The sequence below is a fragment of the Pistacia vera genome, unplaced genomic scaffold (genome assembly GCF_008641045.1).
Source record: "Pistacia vera cultivar Batoury unplaced genomic scaffold, PisVer_v2 Contig233, whole genome shotgun sequence".
Lineage (NCBI taxonomy): Eukaryota > Viridiplantae > Streptophyta > Magnoliopsida > Sapindales > Anacardiaceae > Pistacia > Pistacia vera.
The window spans coordinates 1,146,608-1,170,165 of NW_022196039.1; the positions used below are offsets into that span (position 1 = coordinate 1,146,608).

A 23,558-nucleotide genomic window follows, 5' to 3' on the forward strand; every position below is an offset into this window, starting at 1 on the left:
TCCTATCGGTTGTGCGCCGTTCCGACGACTATCAACGGTGGCCAGCAGTCGATAATCGTCTTGAGCGATTGGGTGTATTTTGTTAAATTTTACACTTTTATTGTTCGAGTGTTTTAACTAAATTCTCAAATGTAGGAGGTTAAAATTAATGTTCTAAATAATAATAATAAATATAATAATAATATTAACAAGGAAGGACAATTCAATAAAAACCCCACCGATAATATTTTATTCCTCCCAACCAAACATATTAATTATTTATACTCATCAATCTAACCAAACATATTAGTATAACATTTCTCCATTAATCTTTAAGATAATCTATCTCAGTGATAATCCTATATTTTCAGTGATAAAAATTCCCCGAAACAAACGCTACCTTTATCTAACAATGCCTAAATGATTTATGAACTTTTCATATATTTTTCAATTCCCTTCCTCATCACTTCTTTTTAGAGTAAATGACGTTTTCCTACACATATAATGGCTTATGACACTTTTCCACCCACAGATTTTTAAAATACCACTTTACTATCCAAACGTTATATTCAGTTAATAATTTCAGTTAAATACAATAATATTCTTTGTGAAGACGAAATACCCTTTACTCTTCTTCTTAGCCTCTATCGTGGTTGTTGGTCGGCACCGACAAACGGCCTAATTCCGACTCCCATGTCGACCTCAACCCCACCATATCACTCCCCTTTGCCAACACACTTAAACCCTCTTGACCCCACACTAAATACTTTGCCAATCATCGGCCACTGCAACTCTCAACAACGACAACCCTCTCCAACCACACCATTTGACTCACTGACACCACCCAACCAAAAACCCCAACATCTCCCAACCCAATTAACCATTGATTGCCATTGCCTACCTATTAGGTTTTTGCAAGAACGTTGCCTCTTCTTAGCACAATTCTCATTAATTGCCTCACCGGAAACTTCCCCAACTGCCAACTTTCGCACTGTTGGCATCCCCCCTCCAAAACCCCTAACCTCTCTGACCTTGATTGCCCAATGACGGTCATAAAGAACTAGGGTTTCATGTTCAAGCCCACCTGGTAGAGTGTGTTTTGGCTGGTTGGGACATTTTATCAAACAGTTGGTGGGCGAGTGTTTCGGTGTTGTTCTGGGTCAATTGAGGGTTGGAAAAGTGGGTAGGGATAGTGTAGAGGCTATTGGAGTAGTGGTTGTGACCGTTGGAAGGGATAGGAAGCAGTGGGAGGTGGTTTACGAGCACCCTGCAAGGGTAGGCTGTAGGTGTGCACGCTCATAGGCAGGAGAGGGGCAGGTTGGTTGGGGAATTTTTATGAGTAGGTAGTAGGCACCCAAAAAACGACCGGTGGACTTCAAATAGAGAGTGGGCAGAGCCGATTGGATGATGAGTTTTGAAGAGGTGGTGATGAAGGTTCTAGTGGTGGTGGAAGGGTGAACTTTTGGTGTGCCAATTGACCAGAAACAAGCCTGAAAGATAGGTGTTCGCCGGAAAAAAAAGTGGATGTTTTCCGACGATTAGAAGGTGAAAATGGGTGGGGTGAGGTCGATTATTAAGAGAAAGGCCCGGGGGTGGGGGGGTGGAAGGAGGGAAGATGATACCGGTGACCCTTTTTATGATTGCCTTTGCTCATCGACGAGAAATTAGGTGAGAGGGGCCGACGATTGGTGGTGCAAACTGGTTGGGGTGATGGGGTTTTTTTTAATTGATCATCCTACCCTTACTTATAACGAATTTTTGGCCATCATATCCTTCTTCATAACGAAATTTATTAATAGAATTGTGCTTTGCATAGTAATGTGGTATTTTAAAAGTCCGTGAATGAAAAACTATCGTTAGACCATTATTTGGGTGGGACAAAGTTGTTTACTCCTTTTAAATGTCAAACTGAGATTAAAATTCAAGTGCTCACATTTTAGACTTCCACTCAATTGCGTCAAAGTTATTCACTTATTTGCAAGTGCAGTTGTCTATTCTAAAATTAATCGCCTTTCGAAGAGATATTTTAGCAATGCAGGTTTACTGCAACAGCTGACTGGAAATCTGAGAACCACTTAAGAAGCAAAATCAAACTTTTCAAATACATTAGGTGAATGGGGATAAGAGAACAATGCCTCATACAAGCTCTAGCCTCAAAAAGCGAATAATTAGGAATAAGGGCAATACTACACTTACCGATCAAGCTACCGATTTTCATATACCGACCCACCTGCCCAATTACCCAAATCTCAAAATTTAACTCAATTCACATGAGTCAGTATGTCAAATCGGTAGTTTAATCGGTAACTCAAGCATTATTGTAGGAATAAACTATCTAATATACAGTACAAAGCAGCTCATGAGAAAAGAAGACAATAATTTAACAATCAGCAACCGGATCAATTGAGTGAAAATCTCCATCGTCAACCAAGAAACTCACCCTTCTGGAATTATCACACATATCCACACAAAAAATGAAAGATTGTTGGGCCTTCTCAGCTCTTTGATTTGGAATGCTTCACAAGCCAATCAATAACAGAGTCAATGTTTGTCGAGTTCTTGCATGAGATCATAAAGCAGCAAACTTCTCTGTCAACAATTGATTTCAGTCCCCTGTACATTTAATTCCTGTTCAGTCCCTAAACATTGCATATAATACTTTTGAAAAAACATTCAAGAAACCATTCACCAGAATTCATTATCATTGCAAATATACTTCTGAAAATTCTCATTACCAAAGTAAACAGAAGTAAAGTGCATCTTACATTTGATCAGTCAAAGCCTCTTTAGATAAAGCTCCCGGCTTGTCAATCTTGTTTCCTAGCACCAGCAAAGGGATGCCATTAAGGGAGGGTTTACTCAGCAAATCATGAAGTTCACTTTTTGAGATGCTCAGGTTTTCAGGATCAGCAGCGTCAACCACATAACTGCATGAAAGATCAGGTTGTAACAACTTTCATAATCAACATAAAGCTAAATATTGTCTCATTTCAATGCTGAATTAAATTAAAAGAGAACTATAGCATTCATGTATCATTCAACATCGTTGTCTCAAGAAATAAGGACCATGAATGAAAAATGTTTGATTGACAGATAAAGGTTCAATTTGAATGAGAAAATTCACTCATGAAACCAGTATTTACAAGATTCACGAAGTCTTACCAACATTAATAGCAAATAAAGGAAGAGAAGCATATAACAGAGGCCAAAACAAGTCTTACGAAAAAATCTTATGGAAGCCACAGTAGCAACAACCAAACGGAAGAACAAGTCTGGTGCACATGCCATCAACAGAGTGCCTCATGATACCAGGATTCAGTAGTAGATGTTTAACTTATTCCTTACCTTACTGTGATACTAACCTGGTTATCCAATTGATACAAATTGTGACAAGTAAAATTGTCTACAGAATATCTTATGAAAAGAAAAGGCTGCTTGTTCCATCAGTAATTCAGAATATTTAAAGTAATTCATAAGAGGAAACAGCTTTCAGAATGGAAGAGCTCACTGAGGCTCAAGTGATTATTTAGTTCAATCATTACACTGCAAAAATACAAATCTATCCTCACTTTCAGGTGCATTAGCATAGCTTTCTCCTATTATATTTCGATTGACAGAATGGTGACTGAGCAGTATAAATTAAATTAAGAGAACTCTCCACCCAAATATGTAAAGTATCCACTTATAAAATTGGAACCATACTAGCCTCAGTGTAAATTGAAACTCATTTAATCTCTAGCAAACAGTAATCACAGTTTCCAAACTTCAGTTTTTCTAACCACATTATTCTTTCAACAAATGTCAGAGTTTATGAATAAATGAACAATGATCACTAGCACTGTTTTTGCACAGAACTTATAGGGGAAAAAAAGAATTAGCAAACAATCATAGATGCATTCAGGTTCTGAATTCCCTCATCACAAACAAATATTGGAATATTGATATAATATATATTCCCCCGTGAGTAAAAAGATTCTTAAAATCAAACAAGCTGCTCAAAAGTCAAAACTGATAGTACGAAACATGAACTTGCCTCATGACTCATGAAAACATACCATATGCAGTTAAACTTGTAAATCTCTTTCTGTAACATAAATGAGAATTGTGCAAATGACCAAGCACAAATAGATTTTACCTCTCCAAAGAATTTAGGCAAGAAAAAAGACCAAGGAGGAAAAAAAAAAGTGTATCTCTAACTTCCAACTTACAACCATGGTAAGCCCAAAAATTAAGCAAAAATGTAGCATTTGAAGGCTACAGAAATGAAAAAGAGCCAACTAGAAGAATTCGCTACAGTATAAATAAAAGTAGATGGTCAACCAACAAGACAATTGACATGGAGGATTAGGTTCTTACACAATAGCAGAAACTGCACGACAGTATCTCTCCCACATACTGCGGAACCTTGGTTGACCTCCAAGATCCCATAACTTAATTGTAACATTTCCTTTTGTCACTTTTCTCATATTGAATCCAACCTGAAAATTATGAAATTAATTGTCTTAATGTTGCCTCTAAGAGATTAAAGGTCATTGAATGCATAGAAATAAAATGTGAAAAATGTTATTTTTTAGCATAATAAGCGGCCAGAATAGAATTCTTAAAAGATATTACTCACAGTAGGGATCATGTCCTCACTATATCCACCAGTCTACAAACAATTTTTGGTGCATCAGTCCACGGAAATGCATAAAAAGAAACACATACTGGTAGCATAATTTCCATTACAATGTACTTACTGCAACAACATTTACAAGTGAGGTCTTTCCAGCATTCTGAAGTCCAATCAGGGACAGCTCCATTTCTTGTTTAAAAAAGAGGCTGCAACCACATATAGAGTAAAGTAAGACAACATAATGTGAGCATTTGCTAATGGCAACAAGAAAAAGAAAAATTGGAAAACCAAAAAAAAAAAAGAGAAGTTATTAGCCAGAATGCCAGACCAGGTGTGATAGGAAAAACCGAAAAGCTCTGTTAAAAAATTAGTATCTTCAGAATCAGCAGTGTTCACTCAAAAAATTTTAATAGATACACCCTTGTAAAAGCCATTTCACACTAAAAGTAAACAAGTTTCTAACTCCGTAACAAAGCTACTAACAGAGCTAAGAACTTGGTAAGCTTGATTAATACTTACGCATATAAAACCCCAAAATAGATATCAATTACCTACATGAAACCCATAATTCTCATGCCTAATCCATTCAACGAAATAACATTAATATTTTACTATTTTCCTCTTCCAACTCCTTGGGATGTATTGCTATCATCAGATTGACTTCTGTTTCCCATTGGTATCCAAAATAAAATACATCTATATGCATTGATACATGCACTGCCATTATACAAATTGGAATACAAGTATATATATAAATGTTCACTTTTTTAGCAGGGGCCATCATTATCCATTAGTAAGCAGAATAAGAATGTTTTTTAGGTTTCAGATGAGAGAAGCAGTAAAAATAGAGGTAACAATAGCCCATCATAGAAAGCAGTCATGCACGTGGGTTTTCTTCTACCCTTTTCTTTGTGAAATAACTTCAGGTGGAAATTAATCCTCAGCGCTACTGCAGATTTTTCTTGCATGAAAAGAACTAACATAAAAACATTTTTTTTTAATAAATTATACATACATCAACATGAACCTTATGGAAACAAAATGGCTATCCTATATTATAGAACAAAGTTGCTTCACTTTACTATGTGGGAATATTTACTTCATTTGCAATATCATCTACGTAAGCTGAATCTAATTTATCTAATGGATGATTGACAAATAAAGACTAGGTAAGCATCAGGTCAGGAAATACACCACTTTATCTAAGTAAAACATTGGGAATACATAATATCCCACATAACTTCCACATGTTACACCACTCATCCTCTATAACTTAATTTACTATCTATCTTAACAAGCAATGTAGAATATTTTCATCCACTTAAACATAACAAAACGGAACCTTTGTATGATTGACTCTAATTGAACTCCAACTTCAGAGCAGCTTCCATGGACATTTGTTAGATATTCAATGCAGCATTTTCTTGAACATGTCATAGAATGCTGAATGAACCAGTATAATCAATCTTATGCATGTTCAGTGTTACAAAGGTTTGACAATACAAAATTTAAATAACCTGGTTTCCTAAATGCCAAACCCTAGAATCACTAATTCCAAGATTAGCTGTCAAATATTGACAATGATTGTGGCAACCACTCCGCTGGAAGAATAAGTCAATAACTAGCCTCTTTTCCTCCTAAATTATTCTTACCATTTGATGTTTTATGTCACTTAAATCTCTGTCCCTGTCTATTAATTGATATCATCATCTTCAACGCCATTCCATGACAAAATATTGCAGTTCAGTTATTTCAGGAAATTGAATACGTTTAAAAAATCTATAAGTCAAATCCAATAAACATAACACAAATTACACAATCTTTGGCGAATGGCAAGACTAAAAACAGAATAAATTTGAAAACAAAAACAGGAACTTCTGTTTGGTTCCCAGGAAATAAATTCAAAACAATTCCCAAAAAATAAAGCAAACAAATAAAAATATTAAAAAAAAAAAAAATCCACCAGCATTGCTACAAACCAAAATACATGCTCAAACGAACTAAGAAGGATAACTACAAATAAAAAGTAAGCTTCCACTTCTAATATGCATATCAAATTATTAGCATTGCAATCAAAAACTCCATCAACAAAACATAACAAGAAGAATTCAAAGTTGTAACCTGCGGAGCCAATTCAGAAATGCTTCCCACAATCCCATTGTTGACGATCAGAAAATCACAAAAAAAAGGGATAAAGAGATCTAAGCGTCTGGCTGGCTGTCCTCGATTGGACTCTTCTGGAGATGAACCTTCGTTGGCGTTGCCTCTACTAATTTGCCTGTATTCGTACCAACCACAAACTGACCAAATATACGGAACATGGAATTGCAATTATTACAACGCCGCGATGATTAAGGGGTTAAATTGGGATTAATTATTTGGGTGATATAAATTAGAGCATAAATCAAAACCTGCTTCAGAATCTTGACCGTTAATCTCAAGTGAGTCAAACGTAGCAGTGCTGACTGGGTATTCTATTAACGGCCGTGATCTTTCTGGCGGCGTAAGTTTTGCAAAAGTGTGTGTTTTATGCGTAAAAATGATGAGAAGTTTCCATAGAAAGTGAGAGCAATTTCGAAATTTCGAAAAGGTCGAGCGAGTTGGCCCCACGCTCGTTTGAAAGGAGTTAAGGGAACGAACCAATCATGGTGAAAATAGTAAGGTGTTGCTGAAACGTGGGAGGTAATGATTGGTGTGTTGAGTTAAATATGCAAGATGGCTGTTACCTTTTTAACTGGCACAGCTGGCTGTGCCAACGGTGCCATGTACAAACGCCTGAACTAGGAAGCAATGACTCACTTCCATTATAACATGTATTATAATTTGTTTGTTTGTTATACATAAAGAAGTTCTCTCATTTTTCATATTTGGGTCTAAATAAATTTTCAAAATATAAGAGAAATGTTGAAAATTTGAGTTCATATTATTTCAATCAATAAAGTTGTAACGTTGTGTTAATTATAAATTTTAAATAATGTGATGATATGTCAAATGTCGATAACCTCATTAGATATGATATTTTGTATGTATAATGTTTACTAATACAGGGAGCGAAAATAGAAGGATATCATTACTACTTCTTTTTATTTGATTGAGGGTGTTTGGGTCAATTTACATATATCTCAATTAATTTACTTGGACCTTAAAACTACCGGCTAGATAAGAGTTATAGTGGCTACCCTTATTAGTACCCAATGAAAAACTTGAACTTAAGATCTTTTGAATAATACATTTAATAATTTCTATCAAACAACCACCCAAAGGTAGTTATTATTAATAATTTTGATTGAATTCAAAGCTGTAAGTGTGGAGAAGAGACTAATTTCCAATATGAACAATATTGGTAATACTAGAATTAATCATATCCTATGATTATTGGGCTCAAGCCCATCTCTATGTATTAGAATCTGAGGCTGCTGCAGCCCATAAAATTGTTTTTCATACAAAAGTCCAGCCATTGAACCCGAAATATAAAACCGAGGTCTAAGGGGCCCAACCATGCTACAAGCCTAGACCAAACCGTTGCTCTGAATGTAAAAATTTCGTAGTGTATTCTAAAGTTTGAACTCTCGAAAATTCTTTCTTCTATTAGAGCCAATAGAATATTGTCAAAGTCACTTGAGAAAAATATGACGAAACGAAAAAGATCAGAAACTTATTTAGAAAGACATGAAAGGTCAAATTCATTATTCATCAACTTAATTTGTTAGAACCCGAAATTTCGGTTCTGATTCCTCTCAAAAGAAGAAATATTCACAAAACCATAGCCACAAGCTATCCTTAACTTACTCTCGAAGTCAGCTTTGTACAGAAACCTCTTCTTCTTTTTTGTTCTAAAGTTTAAATGATTTTGAATTGATCAAGGCACCATTGACTACCCTTTTTATTTTAGCATGCTCTAGCAAATATATCCAAACGGCTTCTTAATAAACTGCAAATGTCTCACCCAAATGGAGTTGCATCTCCATTATTTATTTTCATCTTGGTTTTCACTTCTTTGTTTTTTCCCAAGTTTGTTTTAGTGTTTGGGTCGTCACCTGCTGAGGAACGCAGCTTCAAGAGATCAGATCCTTTGCCTCATTCCAAGTACTACAATGGCACCTACGATGTTACAAACAAACACTATTGGGCTGTAAGTTTCATGCATCCTTTTTTTCTGTTAATTAAAGAGAAAACAAATTCATGATCACAGTTTCACCAACATGCAACTAAATTAAGCCATATTTATTATTATTTTTTTTATATGTTTTATTACTGCAAGCTGCATTGTGTAGGTATACTAAGACATACATTCATGCATACCCTCTTAGACTTTATGATGGATCAATACAGTTTGATATGTAAACTGTACACACACAGAAAAGACATGTTATGCATAGTTTAAGTATTTTTTTGGTGAAACCTCTACTCAATATAAGATATATTTAGTATAACATTTATTAGATGAGATTGATGTATGATACTATGATATTATACGTATGTTTGTTCAATAATATTATGTCATGTGTATGTTCATTTTAAAACCAACCTATCATAATTGTGGGTAGTTAAAACTAAAACTAAATATATATGTAGGTTATATTATACTTATAATTCAATTTCACAAACTTTCTCTCGCAATTCCGACATGATAACTCGCAATGGCTCTTGTCTGTTCAATTGTGAGCTACCACTTCAGGGTTGTAAGGAAAAATTTGTAAGATTTGGTTGTAAGTCAATTTTTATTGTATATATGTGGTATGGTATTATATGATAAACACACATGTTAAGTCTTTCTGAAAAATTATAATATATAGCCTTTACTAAATAGATGTACAGTACTGGTAAGATTATACTTATACCTTGGTCATAACTAATTCTTTCTAATGTATAAATTTGGCTATTTCCTTTGCATTAGGCCATATTTAACCCTCGTAGATTGCTATCCTTACAAAAACCCATACAAAGAGGGTTACAAAGTGGAATCATTAAGAAGAAAAAAACAAAGAAAAAACAGAAAAAAAGAGAGAGAGAGAGAAAGAAATCATGAAAATTAAGAGTGTAAATTATCTTTGTATACCTTCATATGTGTCTTTGTAAAACTAATATTGCTCTTAAGCCTGATACGGGCATACTCTTAGTAGACTCAGCGCAACAATTGGATCTTATATGTTCTTATTAATTATTATACAGAAGAAGTGAAGTCCAAGTATTGATAGTTCGGGCCAATTAAAAATTTAATGGGCCTAGTCTGACGCCTAATACAAGATCGGACTATCGGTTGAATCATTTACACATAGAATTGATGAAGTTATTTTTAAATGATGTTTCAGTCTGCCGCATTTACAGGAGTCCATGGATATGTAATAGCGGGCATTTGGATGTTATCTGGGCTTGGTTTTGGCATTTCCATGATTTTCAAGACCCTAAAGAGTACTGCTTCTTCTCCGGCTATTCACCTTTTGGATGGCTACTATGTCTTTATGTTCCTGCTGGTCCTCCTGTTTACCTTTCTCGCCATGTAAGTACAAATTTTAATGATTCTCTTCTCACATTGAACTCCGAATGCTGTCAATACAATTAATGTAGAGGTTCAGCGATGTAAATAGCAATCAACTTTGACTGAACATGACAGAATTTTGAGTTATTCTTAAGTTAACCTAGACATTGTGAACCCAATCACAATATGATTGCAGTTAAATCTTTGCTTAGATTTAAACTTCAAACTGATTTTAACTGATAAAATCATTTTATATGCGTGCATGTGCTTCAATTCAAAGTCTTGCCACCAGTTTCGTACTCGCAGAAAATCACAACTTCTTGAACAAGACACAAAAATTGAAGAATACGATTATGAAATCAGGCCAGGATGTGCGAACAACCATCAAAAAAGTGATTAACTCCATGCGAATAATACAACACCTATTACATCCGTATGAACTAAATACTACCCGCGAATTGAGTGTAACCTCTCATAGACTTGGAAATGCTTCACGAGCCATCCGAAGATTTGTTCTCAAGAATGGTCACACGATCGACCTCACAATTCGTTCTTCGTAAGAAGCTACACAATTTCCATAACTTCTCCTCTATGTCCATTGATATCTGTTTTATAGCATCAAGATTGTTTGTGTATTGATGCAGGTACAAATTACATTTGGTAGGGATAATCTTCAATTTGGTATTGGTGGTCACGGGGCTAGGTATAAATTAGTCATACACAGGCTGTATTATCTCGTTGATTCTGACAAAGATTGATTAAAACTAACTTGGTTACACTAATTAATGTATTGCTGCTTTGGCTCAGTTCTTCTCCTGTTGCATTGGCATCCCGGATTCATCACGTAAGTACGATTATTTAAAAATCAGGGAATGAAGATTCCCTCATCCTTATTCGAATATTCTTTAACTCGCTAATTTAGATTGAAATCTAAACAAGAGGGTAGTAATTTTAAATGTCAATTCGAGGGTTGATCGATTAATTTTCTGCTGTTATTCAGTATAATTGTCCTCTGCTGGATCTTAACAACTCTATTCTGGGTTATGACAGGCTTTGATTTCTTCCTCCATACGTGAGTATATTCTTTGAACTTCAATATTTGTTACCCTGCATTCCATTACTCAAAGATCATAAATAATTTGTTAAATTCTCCAAGTGTAATGCAGTTTTTCAGAAGATACTTGTTCAGCTTTTGAGAATTTTATTCAAAATCCTCAAAATAACAGTCTGAAATCTATCTTACCATGCATTGATTCCTCCAATTCAGATGGAATATTAACAGACATTGGCCGCATTATTCATACTTCTATAGCCAAGGTAAATTAATACATGGAACTGTATAATATTTTATTCGCACGGACAGACTTAAATTAATTTCCTGCGACATATCATGTCTACATTTTACTTGCAGATGAACTCAAAAATAACAAATGTATATCGAGTGCTCGGGTTAAACAGACAAAATAATGATATATCAGAGTTTGGCAAGATCTGTAACCCTTTCTCAGAAGGGCCTAATTACACCTATAATCCTGGAAAGTGCCCCAGGAGTGCCATTCCAATCGGTGAATTATCACTGGTAAGTAAATAAATTTGCTGATTGATTTTTAACCCTTAACTTTTTTGAAAATGAATCATTCTTTTTCATAAGATTTCTATAATTAAAATGTTTAAAATCATTGCCTTTCCTTGTGTTCGAATAAAACTGAATTGTAGGTTCTTTCAAGATTCACATGCTACAAAGAGAATTCAACTAAATCATGCAGAAGACAGAGAAAAATTATTCCCCAGAAGGCGTATGACAAGGCTCTGGCTTATAGTCAATCTCTACAAGACATGCTGAAAATATACCCAGACTTGAAAAGCTTGACAGAATGCACCATTTTGAAAGACACATTTGCTGATGTTGTTATGAATCAATGCAAGTCGTTCAAGGTTTCAATTCAATTGTTATGGTCATCAATGTTGTCTCTTTCCATTTTCATGGTGACTTTAGTAGTAATTTGGGTGGTAAGAGCTTTTCAAGAGAAGGGAAGATGCTTCTCTAGATGCTCCATCGTCCCTAACTCTTCTGGATAGTTTATCAATTAGGATTGACTGTACATAAGTTTTAGGAAAATTTGAGGCTGGGGAAGTTGTATTTTTTATTTTATTTAAAACCAGTTCAAAAATAGCAGTCCATGACTGTCGTAAGACATTTATATCATGAGAGAAATGCTAATGTCCAGTAATTTTACACAACATTTTCTTTCCGTTCACGTGTAGGAGATGGAGATTATTGGCTAGTTGGTGATTGAGCTTATTAACTAAGAGATAACAATTAATGAGGGTAAAATAGGTGTTTTGATAGTCAAGGCCGGTCAGCACTAAATTTAAATAGACGTTGATTATCAAGTCTAGAGTGAGTGAGGTTTGCTAATGCTGCCAGCCTTTATTAGAATTAAGTATTTTTTTTTTTTTTTTTGGATAATACTATAATTTTAATCCAATTTCACAAATTTTCTCTCATAACCTTGATGTAACAACTCACAAATAAGTCCCGTCTATCTATTTGCTTGCCGTTATGTCAGGCTTATAAGATTAGATTGTGAGCTAATCTTTATCTTTTTTTTTTTTTCTCCGAGAGAATGCATTGAACTCAAAGACAATTAACATGCAATTTGATGGTGCCATATTAGGCCTGCATACGAACCGAGTCAAGCCGAACACCTTCGTCTTCGAGTTCGATTCGTGAAAATATGAAGGAGTGCGAGTTCAAATTCGTTGAGCCCAAGAAAACCCTATTCGAATTCGAGCTTGGGGAATTGACTGGAGTTCGAGATCGGTTTGAGTTTGGTTCGTTTGTTATCTGATTCATCTTCGAGCTCGAGAAGGAGTTCGAATTTGTGCTCGCATCAGAGTTCGAATTTGAGCTCGAAAAAAATAAAAAAGATGTGAAGAAATATGTTTAGGGTTATTTGGGAATTATTTTAGAGATGAGTACAAGGATTATTTTATTTTTTTAATATATATATATGATTGGATATTTAGAAAGTTAGATAAAATTTATCAAAAACTCCCTCTAGATTTTGTGAAAAACTTTCTAAATAGATCCGGTCAATAAAATTTATATTCAATTAATAATATTATATCCAACCAACAAAAAGTAAGTTAAGAAAAAGTCTTTTGTTTTTTTATTTTATGTTATTTTTTATGAAAATCAATGTAAAGAAAACTAATCTTATATAAACTAGCACACATATCAACAAAGTAAGAACAATAAGATCTTGAACTTTATTATTATTTGACTTGTTCGAATTTGATTTACATTTTAATAAATTAAAACCATTTATGCTACACATTTATGGAATCCTATATATATATATAAAGAACGTGTGGCCTGAATGTCTAACATTTTATCAAGCACATAATTTATAATTATCCTAAATATATCTTGTAGATTTGTTTCTTCGTATACATCACACTCTATTATAAAAGATCTCATCAATTAAAATACATCAAATTATTTGCTTTTCACACCCATTTTGATAAATATAAGTATTTATTAGATATTAATAAAATAAGTCATTAAATCATATGAACTAAAAATGAATTTCCAATATTCGGCGGATCCTTTGCCTGAACCCATATGAGTTTTAGTGGGCCTTACTATAACTAGTTTATTTAGAAATACATGTACCTATATTTTTCTTCCACGGTGTACCTTTCATGTCATTGGGCGTCGCCTTGCTTCGATTTTTCTAGATGTGATTGAAGCGAGTCCCAACTGATGTTGAAAAATTAGCGGATGTATTGTGGTTACGGGTGAAATGCCACTCAACAATTAAGATGAAGCAAGATCAAGAACAACAAATCTCTTTATGAATTATGATAAATATTAAATAAATCTATTTTACAAGTTCGTTATTTCGGGTAAGAATTTTCATATACATATAAAAAATGAGTGTTGAGAATACATGTACAATTGTACATCATATATATGTATTTATTTTCTCCTTAATGTACATGACATAGCTAAAGCTAATAAGTATTATTATTATAATTTGCTGTATTTGTAATAGAGATGGTCAAGGACCGGTCCCAAGCGGGCCCGGGCCTAGTCCCTTAAATGGGACCAGTCGCTCATGGGCCTGAGACCGGTCCTTGGCCCATGAACAATTTTAGGACCTGGACCTAAACCCTAAACCCTAGGTTAAATAATGCCAATCACAGTAAGCAAACACAACGTTGTTACATACAATTAATTGAATACTAATTAATTTCACTTACATATTTTGCCTCAGCTTCTAGGGGCATATAACCCTTTCCTTCTTTAAAATGAGTGAATTTAAAAAAGCTAATTTGATCACATTCCTCTCCATTAAGTTCCTTCTCCTCCTGATTTCATGTACATCCAAATTGGTCACAATACAATTTCAAATTCCAAATATCTAAATTTAAATGATTAATCAAATTTGATTTATATATGTTTGTACTAAACTAATGAAAACAATCTAGGTTAAAAATAAAGGCTATTCAGAGTACTTACAATCTCATTGTGGACCACCACGAAAGCCATAGATCCTTGGTTGTGTGGCATAGTATGCTTTGTTCTATTCTCAGAATTTTTTCACATATTGTCCACATTAGACAAAATCGGTAAAATTAGAGTGCTCACCATGATAGATCCATCTAGTGTAGTCGGTATCTATCCCTCCAATAAGTAGGTGATCGCAAACAACATTTTGCCTTTGGATGTAAAAATTCAGACAATCTGTACATGGACATCTAATATCACATTCCCCACCTAAGTTGTTCTCCACAAATTTCAAAAAAGATCTTACTCCTTCCACATATCTTTTCGACCATTTTTTTTCCTTCATCCAAGTCTTATCCATGATTTAATAACTATAAGGTGACAAAAATATAACCACTTACTGAAATAATCACATCAACTAAATTTAGAGACGAATAAGTATGGAAAATAAAGATTAAGAACTCACCTAACCAGAGACTAAAAAAGGTGGACAACCGCTAGAATGGGTTGTTGAAGCTAATAAGTTGTTGGATAGAATTGAAATGGTCACGTATGTGAAATGGAAGTCAAATTGTAGCCGAGGATCACTGTGGAATTACAATTTCTATAATTAACGTATGTAAGATATGTTAATTTTCAACGATCAAATTATTTCATTCAATGCATAGATAATATTATTTGTTTGTGAACTCACTGAAAACTTTAGAACCTATTGGGTTTGGTTGGGTGTATTTAGTGTTTTTTATTTTATTTTATTAAGTGTATTTAGTAAATATATTGGGTTGGGTTGGGTTGAGTGTATTTAGTAACTCACAAGATCTACCACCATAAAACAATAAACTCACACCATTTCAAAAATTGCTATCACACACAAACATTAAATAGATTTAAAAAATTCATATCATAAAACAATCAAACCAATAATAAATTTCATATTTAGAACAAATAAAATCTGTTTGCTAAAACTATAATTGAGAGTTTCTATTCCATGTCATAAATCATTTCTAAAAGAAACATAATAGCATCATTTTTATCTGATCCCATGCCATTTTCATTCAGTAAAAAACAATCGTTAATGCAAACCAACTCTCAATCAACCATCACGACAACTCTCAATCAAATTCATGCCAGCTCTCAAACTCAAACCACCTCTTAATCAAACTCACTCCATCTCTGAAACCTAAACCAGCTCTCAATCAAACATCACGCCATCTCTCAATGAAACTCATGTTATCTCTCAAAATTAAACCACCTCTCAATCAAACTCATGCCATCTCTGAAACCAGCTCTCAATCAAACTCATGGCAGCTCTCAAACTCAAACCAGCTCTCAATTCGACTCTTGCCATCTCTCAAACCCAAACCAACTCTTAATCAAACTCATGCCAGCTGGTCCAACTCTCACGCTCGAACCAGAGAAACAAAATCAACTATTAGATGGAAACAAGGATGAATTGAAGAATTGTACCTTGGATGGCGACTTAAGGTGTTGCCAAAGATGAAACACGGTGCTATCGAAGTGAAATGAACAGCTGCCCTTGTGAAATAAAGATTTGATTAAATGAGATGAAGAAATTGCAAAAGGAAAGAGAGAAAAATGGGAGTAAACTCGATTGTGATTGAAATGAATGAGAAAACTAGAAAGAAAATGGGTTTTAGGGCTTGAAAACTGGAAAGAAAGTTTGGGTTTTGTTTCAAATGAAATAGAAAAGGAATTGGGTGTTTTAACATTTACCTAGAACTAATAATATTTCCTCCCTAATAAGTTTTTCAAATTTCTTCCCTAAAAATGTATTATTCACAATCAAGGACAAAATCATATTTCATTCCTAATAAGTTCTCCAAATTTTGTACAATTAGAGAAAAAAATTTTCGTCCCCCACCAAAAAAGAAGGTTTTTTAGCTACAAAATTTTTCGTCGAAAAATAATAAATTTCGTCCCAAAATGATATCCCTTCATATTATTTCATGCATCCCTCCATATGGCTGATGAAATCAATTGTTGGCGCGGGTTGGAAATCGAGTGCTAAGCATTTTTATTGAATGCTAAGCATTTTTTGATGAAATTTCAATTTTGTCCCCTAAAATGACCATTATGGGATGAAACTGAATTCGTCCCTAAATTAAAAATTTATTGTAGTGTGGTGGCAAATTACTGTTGGGCCTGCAAGGAAGAGAAAAAGATTTGTAGATGTTAACAACTTAGCTTTCAATCTAATAAAATTAGACCATAAAGGTTAAGGCATGGGTAGGTCTAAGCATACTTCTACTGCTCGTATACTCCATGTTTAAGACAAGAAAATCTAATGGAAAATATAGTTCCTTAACCTTAACTAACACGTCCTCAATTAGGCCCCTATGCATTTTGATCGATTGGTCAGTTATTTGCAAGATGACTTCAGTAGACTTGAGCTCCCCTAAGTTAAACTGTTCATATACGGAAGTGGATAATAAGTTCACGCTCGCTCCTAAGTCTAAGAGTGCTCTATCAATAGTGACATTACCTATTACACAGGAAATAATAGGAGCTCCAGGATCCTTTAACTTTGGGGGGATGTGGTTTGAGATAGTTGCACTTACATTTTCTGGTAAATGTACAGTCTTGGGTGTGTGAGATTTCATTCGTCTCTTTTGCGTGCACAAGTCTTTGAGGAATTTGGCATAAGCATGTACTTGCTTAATGGCATCTAAAAGTGGAATGTTAATTTGTACCTACTTAAATAACTCAATCATTTCCTCCATCCTAGCGCTTTTCCTAGTAGCGGGAACATTTTGGGGCTCTAAGCACTGAGGAAAAGGTGCTCTCGGTATGTAAGATGCAGGGGATGGTTCCTTCTCCCCAACTTTCTCTTTACCTAGTCTCTAAACACTTGACTCTACAAGTGGCTCATTCTCACTCTCTTTGGGTAAGTCCCCACCTAGACTTTCCTCTTCTCTACCATGGACTTTTACTTCTCTCTCATGCTTAATTAGCTATTGACCGCTCCGAAGAGTCATCACGACCTTAGCTTGTTTGGAATGCCCTCTTTGTTGAGAATAACCACTAGGGTTACCTACGACTTGACTAGGCAATTAGCCTTGTTCCCTCTTATTAACTGCTTCAGCTATTTGACCAATCTAGGTCTCTAGCTTATTGATGGATTGGGAATGGGAATGTATTAGTTGGTTACTTTGCTCTAAGTCTCGAAACCTAGCATTCATGTCAACTTTGTGTTCCTGTATGGTTTGAAGTATGCCAGCATTTTGTTCCTACATGGTTTGGAGTATTTGAGTCATCATTGATTCCAGTGAACTAGGCACTGGAGTGGACTGCTGGACAGGGGGTGAGATCCTAGTTTGGGTGGGTGGTTGGATTGAAAGTTGCTCCCTATAATTGCCTTGCTGATTGGAAGGATTATTCCTGTATGACATATTGTTAGGGGCATTCTGAGGTGGTGTGCCTTCCATGAAAAATTAGGGTGGTTATGCCACCCAAGATTGTACGTGTTCGAGTATGGATCGTTCCATCTCTGGAAGCGTTGTGCAACCTGCACTTGCTCCTTACAAGGTATAGGGGTAGGTTCCTTAGTTGGATGGTCAAGAGTGCAGTGCATGGCAAAAACATATTGGTTTGCCCTATTCTAATATGATTGTTGTTGTGCAAATTTAATACTCGCAAGCGCACGAATCACTAATAGCTAGCAATAAGTTTACTCCCAAGGTTGATCTCTTACGGAATTGTAGTGGTCTAAATTCTTAATTATTTTCTTTAACAACTAAACTAAACAAGTAATAAAATCCTAAACTCTCTAACCAAAAGTTGGATCAAATTAATCTAAAATAAAACTATAAATTAATAAAAACTAATGAACGCAATCTGTTGAATGTTAATTAAACCAATGACAGTGATAGCGGGGATTTAGCTAACTTCTCAATCATGTATTGGGATAGTTGGCAAATAAAACAATGAAACCCTAAATTCAAATTGTTGATTTTTCCTCTAAACCATAGAGAATTCCAATGATCACGTTTATTCTCCATTTATAGTTAACTAATTAACTTCTATGATCAAGTTGTTAACTAATTAATCGTAATCTGCACTAGGAAATCACACAACCATCCAAATCGAAACAATGATCATGTATTCAATTTGAACTCTTGTTTAATAAAGCTTAATTAAGGCAAGATGATCACTAGAACCTTAATTCTCAATTTTAATTATAAAAAGTAGCTAGCTAGTCAACAAATTATAATTAATATCATGAAGAACAATTAAACAAGAAACAATCTAAAATCTTCATAAAAACAAATCACCAAATACCCAATACAATCATGATAGTTAAACTAAACTCCCACAATATATTTACTTGTTCATAATCAAACTCAAACCCATAAACTCAATGAATGAAAAACTAATCATATTGCAAAATAAGATGTAACTAAAAAGAAATCACCTAGGAATTGAAGTAGATTGACCCTCTTCCTTCTCTCCCTTGTTGAGATCTCACAATTCCTCTCAATAAAGCAACACTCTCAAAAGCATAAAACTCTCAAATTAGGTCAAAGAGAATCCTCCCTAAAATAAATTGCATGTCCTATTTATAGCTTTTCTTTGCTAGGGTTGTTTTGGGGAAAGTACAAATTCAAGTCGGAGTTGGAAAAGTTGAGAATTTTATTTTCTCCGCAATTTGCGCCACGGCGCCAAATCTTCCCACAAACCTTAAACTCTTCAGTGTTGTGGCATTGAATTTTTTATGCCGCGGCATCAAGTTTTTGCCTAGATAACCTTTTCATGCCGCAACACAGAAAAACTATGCTCGGCGTAAAAATACTATGTTGCGGCGCCATCTAGTTGCTTCACATTTTTCTTCCTCTTTTCAACTCCGATTCTCGACCCATTTTACATGATTTCTTGCAAATGCATTCCAAAAGCTCATGTACCTTCAAAATAGTAAAAACCACCTCAAAGTAACATATTCTTAAGGTAAAACAGATAAATAACAACAAAAAACATAACAAAATACTAGGACAAATATTGGTTCATCAATTGTGTAGAGGGCTGCCCTTGTATAGATACAAACTTGTCAAATCGGTGGGCCAGCACCTCTAGTTTGGAACTAATATCATTTAACTGTGACACCTTATACACGCCACCTTTCTTGGATGGCTTTCTTGAGATAGGCATTTTAGACGCAAAAATGTGGAGCATTGAATTTTCACTTAAGGTCTCGAAGAGTTGCCATAACTCATTCTCATCCTTGTGCATAAATGGTCCTCCACAAGAGGCGTCTACCATATTCCTATGCCTTTCGGTTAGTCCGTCATAAAAAATATAAACTAATTGCCACCTAGAGACTGTGTGATAGGGAAACTTCCTAAGCATTTCCTTCAAACGTTCCCAATTCTCACAAAATTCCTCACTATCTAGTTGAGTGAAACTAGTGATGGCTCATCTTATGTTGGTTTTACCAATGGGATAATACTTTTTGAGAAATCCTTGTTGCATTTGGGCCTAAGATGTAATAGACCCTGCTGCCAAAGATTTAAGCCATTGTTTGGCTTGATCCTTAAGTGAGAATGGGAATAAAATTAAGCGCACGACATCCTCATTTACATTTTGAAGTCTAATTGTGGAGCAAACCTCTAAAAAATCATCTAATTGTTTGTACGGCTCCTCATTTAAATTCCTATAATAAATTGGCAGCAATTGGATGACACTAGTTTTGATCTCATAGTGTTGTGTCTGGACGTTGGGGATACGAATACATGAGGCTGAAGTATAGGTGGTAGGTGCAAAATGTTAGCTAAGGGGCACATGCTTGGGTGCCTCTTGATTTGCCATCCTACGTGCTTGTTTTCTATTCCTCTTACAAGTGCACTCAATTTCAAGATTCAAAGGTAACAACCCTTCATTACAAGACCTTCTAGTTTGCATTCATCAATCAAACACACAAGAGGCTCAACAAACAATCGCAACAACAATTTCCAAGAAAAATAGCTAAATGCAAATCCTAAGAAGCAAATTCAATAAGCACACAAAACAAAACTAAAACAAATCTAAAATTTAATAAAACTTTACCCAACAAAAATTCACACAAACAAATATACTTAATCAAAACTAAAGCTATCAATGCAACCTAAAAGAAATTAATACTAAGAACAAAAATTAAACCCTAAGAATATGCCAAGACAATAGGAAAACTAACAATTACCCAACTAATACTATAAACATGCAATCAACCACACAAATGATTAACCAAAAATAAAAAGAGCATAAAACTAAAAAGGTGAAAGAATTTCACAATCGGTTCACGCCAACACTTCACTTCACACGAGACGCTGCAACATTTCTCCAATTGCAAACTTCCTGCAAACACAAAATAACATGAATGAATCTATTCGATTGAAACTAAGATGAAAATTAAATGAAGTAAAATAAAATAAAATAAATGCAGAAAACTTAAAGTAAAAAGAACAAATCACAACTTAGAAACACACAAGATCAAAATCACATAAAATTTGTCGAGCCGGTCATCACGGCCACAAAATTAATCCTAATTACTATAGTTAGCTGTAAGCAGGGTCGAATCCACAGGGAACAAAGACTCATAACTAATACGTATTTGAGTAAACAAACATAAAATGACAAAGTGATTGATTAAAACTAGGGAAACTAATTGCTAATATTGAAGAACTTAATTAAAACTAAACAAACTAAATGCAAATAATAAAAGCTTGAAATTAAAATGAATTAAGACTTTATAATAAAAATTTTGCCGCTACGGTTTTGGTTTAACATGAGACCAACTCTCACAATTCTCCTCCACACTCTACGATCCCTTAAACCTATAAGGCAAGGTAAACCAATGAAATCACTTTCTAACACTCTAGGTATAATCTATCCTATCTCACCCGATCACTCAAGTTCGATTGGTTAAAGACTGTCATTGAATACTGACAAACGCTACAAGACAATGCCATTAGTTGGTACGCAATTAATAAATACAATATGTCAACACGTATCATACAATCAACCAACTACATAATCAATGCAACATAAGTAGAAATGAATTAAGTGCGAATGTAACTCGATTACAACGATGTGATGGACCCGTTTTGCCAACGAGTTAGGCAGGTAAACCTGCGGGTACCCGCTTGTTTTATATATATATAACGAGTTAGGCAGGTAAACCTGCGGGTACCCGCTTGTTTTATATATATATATATATATATATATAGTTTGCCCCCCCAAATCTGAAATCCCTAACTATTTTCCCTTTTCAATTTTGCCTAGCTTGAACTCACTCTCAATCTCTCATCAATTTGCTCTCCACTCCAACGTCACTCTCAAAGTCATTGGAATCTCTCATCAATCTTCTCTCCACTCTCAATGTTTGCTCATCCAAGGTATGTCACAAACACTCTCGTCTCTAACTCTCACACCCACTCACTCTCGTCCTTTGTTTAGGCATTTAGCTCAATCACACTCATAAGTCATCTGTAGACTCCTATCTCATCTCTAGTTCTCCACGTCTTGCTTCTGTTTTGCTCCTCAAGGCTGCCGGTATGTTTCTATTCTCCTTAGTTTTACTTTTTATCAATAAGTAATTGTTATGAAGTAGTTTCATTGCACATTTAAAAGCAAATTATTCATTCAATAAGAAGCATGATTGAGTTTACTGGGTTGTCTTGTTTTGCTGGGTTTTTTTTGTCTATTCTTGTCTGTAAGGTTGTGGCTATCACAACTCTAAACTTAGTAATTTAGTATTGTGTTCCCATGTCATTCGATTTGGATGTACCAAACAATGCAATTGAATAAGTAATATGGTTGTGATTCTGTTTTTGTGTTCACTACGATGTACAAAATGTTCTTTTTAGTGTTAGAGGTAAAAATGCATTTCAGGTTTTACTTTGTCCTATAATTCATGTGCTTGTATAATTTTTTTTTTTTTTTAAAGATGGCGTAGAGACATAAGCATAACATCTCCAATCAAAGTTTAAATTCTCTATAATTGGTTTTCTCCATGTCAGTTCTCTTATAAAGTTATAATTAGTGTGATGGGGACACTAGACTGGTATCATTTATTTTGGTCACATTTTACCATTTGTGTGCTACATTCTCAATTCATACTTGGCAAAATTGGGGCTATTGTTTATTTTTCCTATGATTTGAATGTTACTGCTTGGATTTTGATATTGTTAGATAGTTTGCACAAGTTATAAGATTTTAGCTTTGTAAAAATTTTGGGTAAGCGCCCTATACTATGTTATCTATATATTTGCATAATACATCATGCACCATATGCAATTGGGAAATCAAGTTTATCCAATATGTATGCTACTGAAGATGGGTTAACAACTCTTTTTGTATTGTAAAACTACTTGTCTACAAAGGAGGTGTGCAGTTTCAATGTTTGTTTTGTTTTGTTTTAAATTTGCATACTCCTATCCTAAGTCAATACTAATAGCATATAGCTTATTGAGAATTAGATACATTCATGTGTTTGATTGTTTTTAAGTTTATGGTGTTTGACATGCCTTTAAATTATTGATTTTTTTTATTTTTTATTTTTTTATTTTTTTGTAGTCTCAAGCATTGACATGTCTCAAGCATTGACATGGTAGATTCTGAGACTATAGATATGGATATGGTTAATGTGAGAGCAAGTGACGATGCTTCTAAGCTAATGCCATCTCCTTCCAATTCTAGTATTCCTACAACTAGTTCTAGAAGTAAATGTAAAACATCAGAAGTTTGGAATTACTTTGATACATATTTTGATGAGAATAAGAATGAGAGGGCTAGGTGTAAAGGGTGCAATAAAACTTATGGATATGGTAGTTCCACTCATGGGACTAAAAATTTGAAGCGTCATATAGGAGATTGTCCAAAACATGGCAACACTGATGTAAGGCAATTATTGATTGATCATGATCATAAATTGCAAAGTAGAAAGATTAGTCAAGAGACTTATCGTGAGTATATGGCAT

At 34.5% G+C, this 23,558-nt stretch overlaps 2 protein-coding genes across 2 annotated transcripts; one reads left to right on the forward strand and one right to left on the reverse strand.

The window, feature by feature from the left end:
- Window positions 1–2,054: 2,054 nt before the first annotated feature.
- LOC116131355 (ADP-ribosylation factor-like protein 8a) lies at window positions 2,055–6,947 on the reverse strand. Its single transcript, XM_031417014.1, has 6 exons — window positions 6,716–6,947; window positions 4,719–4,800; window positions 4,598–4,630; window positions 4,336–4,457; window positions 2,745–2,906; window positions 2,055–2,592 (listed from the first exon to the last, which is right to left on the reverse strand). Exons 1-6 carry the CDS (start codon window positions 6,751–6,753, stop codon window positions 2,475–2,477), a joined length of 555 nt encoding a protein of 184 aa, XP_031272874.1. The 5' UTR covers window positions 6,754–6,947; the 3' UTR covers window positions 2,055–2,474.
- Window positions 6,948–8,517: 1,570 nt separating this feature from the next.
- LOC116131399 lies at window positions 8,518–12,263 on the forward strand. Its single transcript, XM_031417044.1, has 9 exons — window positions 8,518–8,726; window positions 9,907–10,094; window positions 10,354–10,629; window positions 10,718–10,776; window positions 10,881–10,917; window positions 11,074–11,145; window positions 11,240–11,390; window positions 11,485–11,652; window positions 11,790–12,263. The coding sequence occupies exons 1-9, from the start codon at window positions 8,532–8,534 to the stop codon at window positions 12,150–12,152; spliced, it is 1,509 nt and encodes a 502-aa protein (XP_031272904.1). The 5' UTR covers window positions 8,518–8,531; the 3' UTR covers window positions 12,153–12,263.
- The last annotated feature ends 11,295 nt before the right edge of the window (window positions 12,264–23,558 follow it).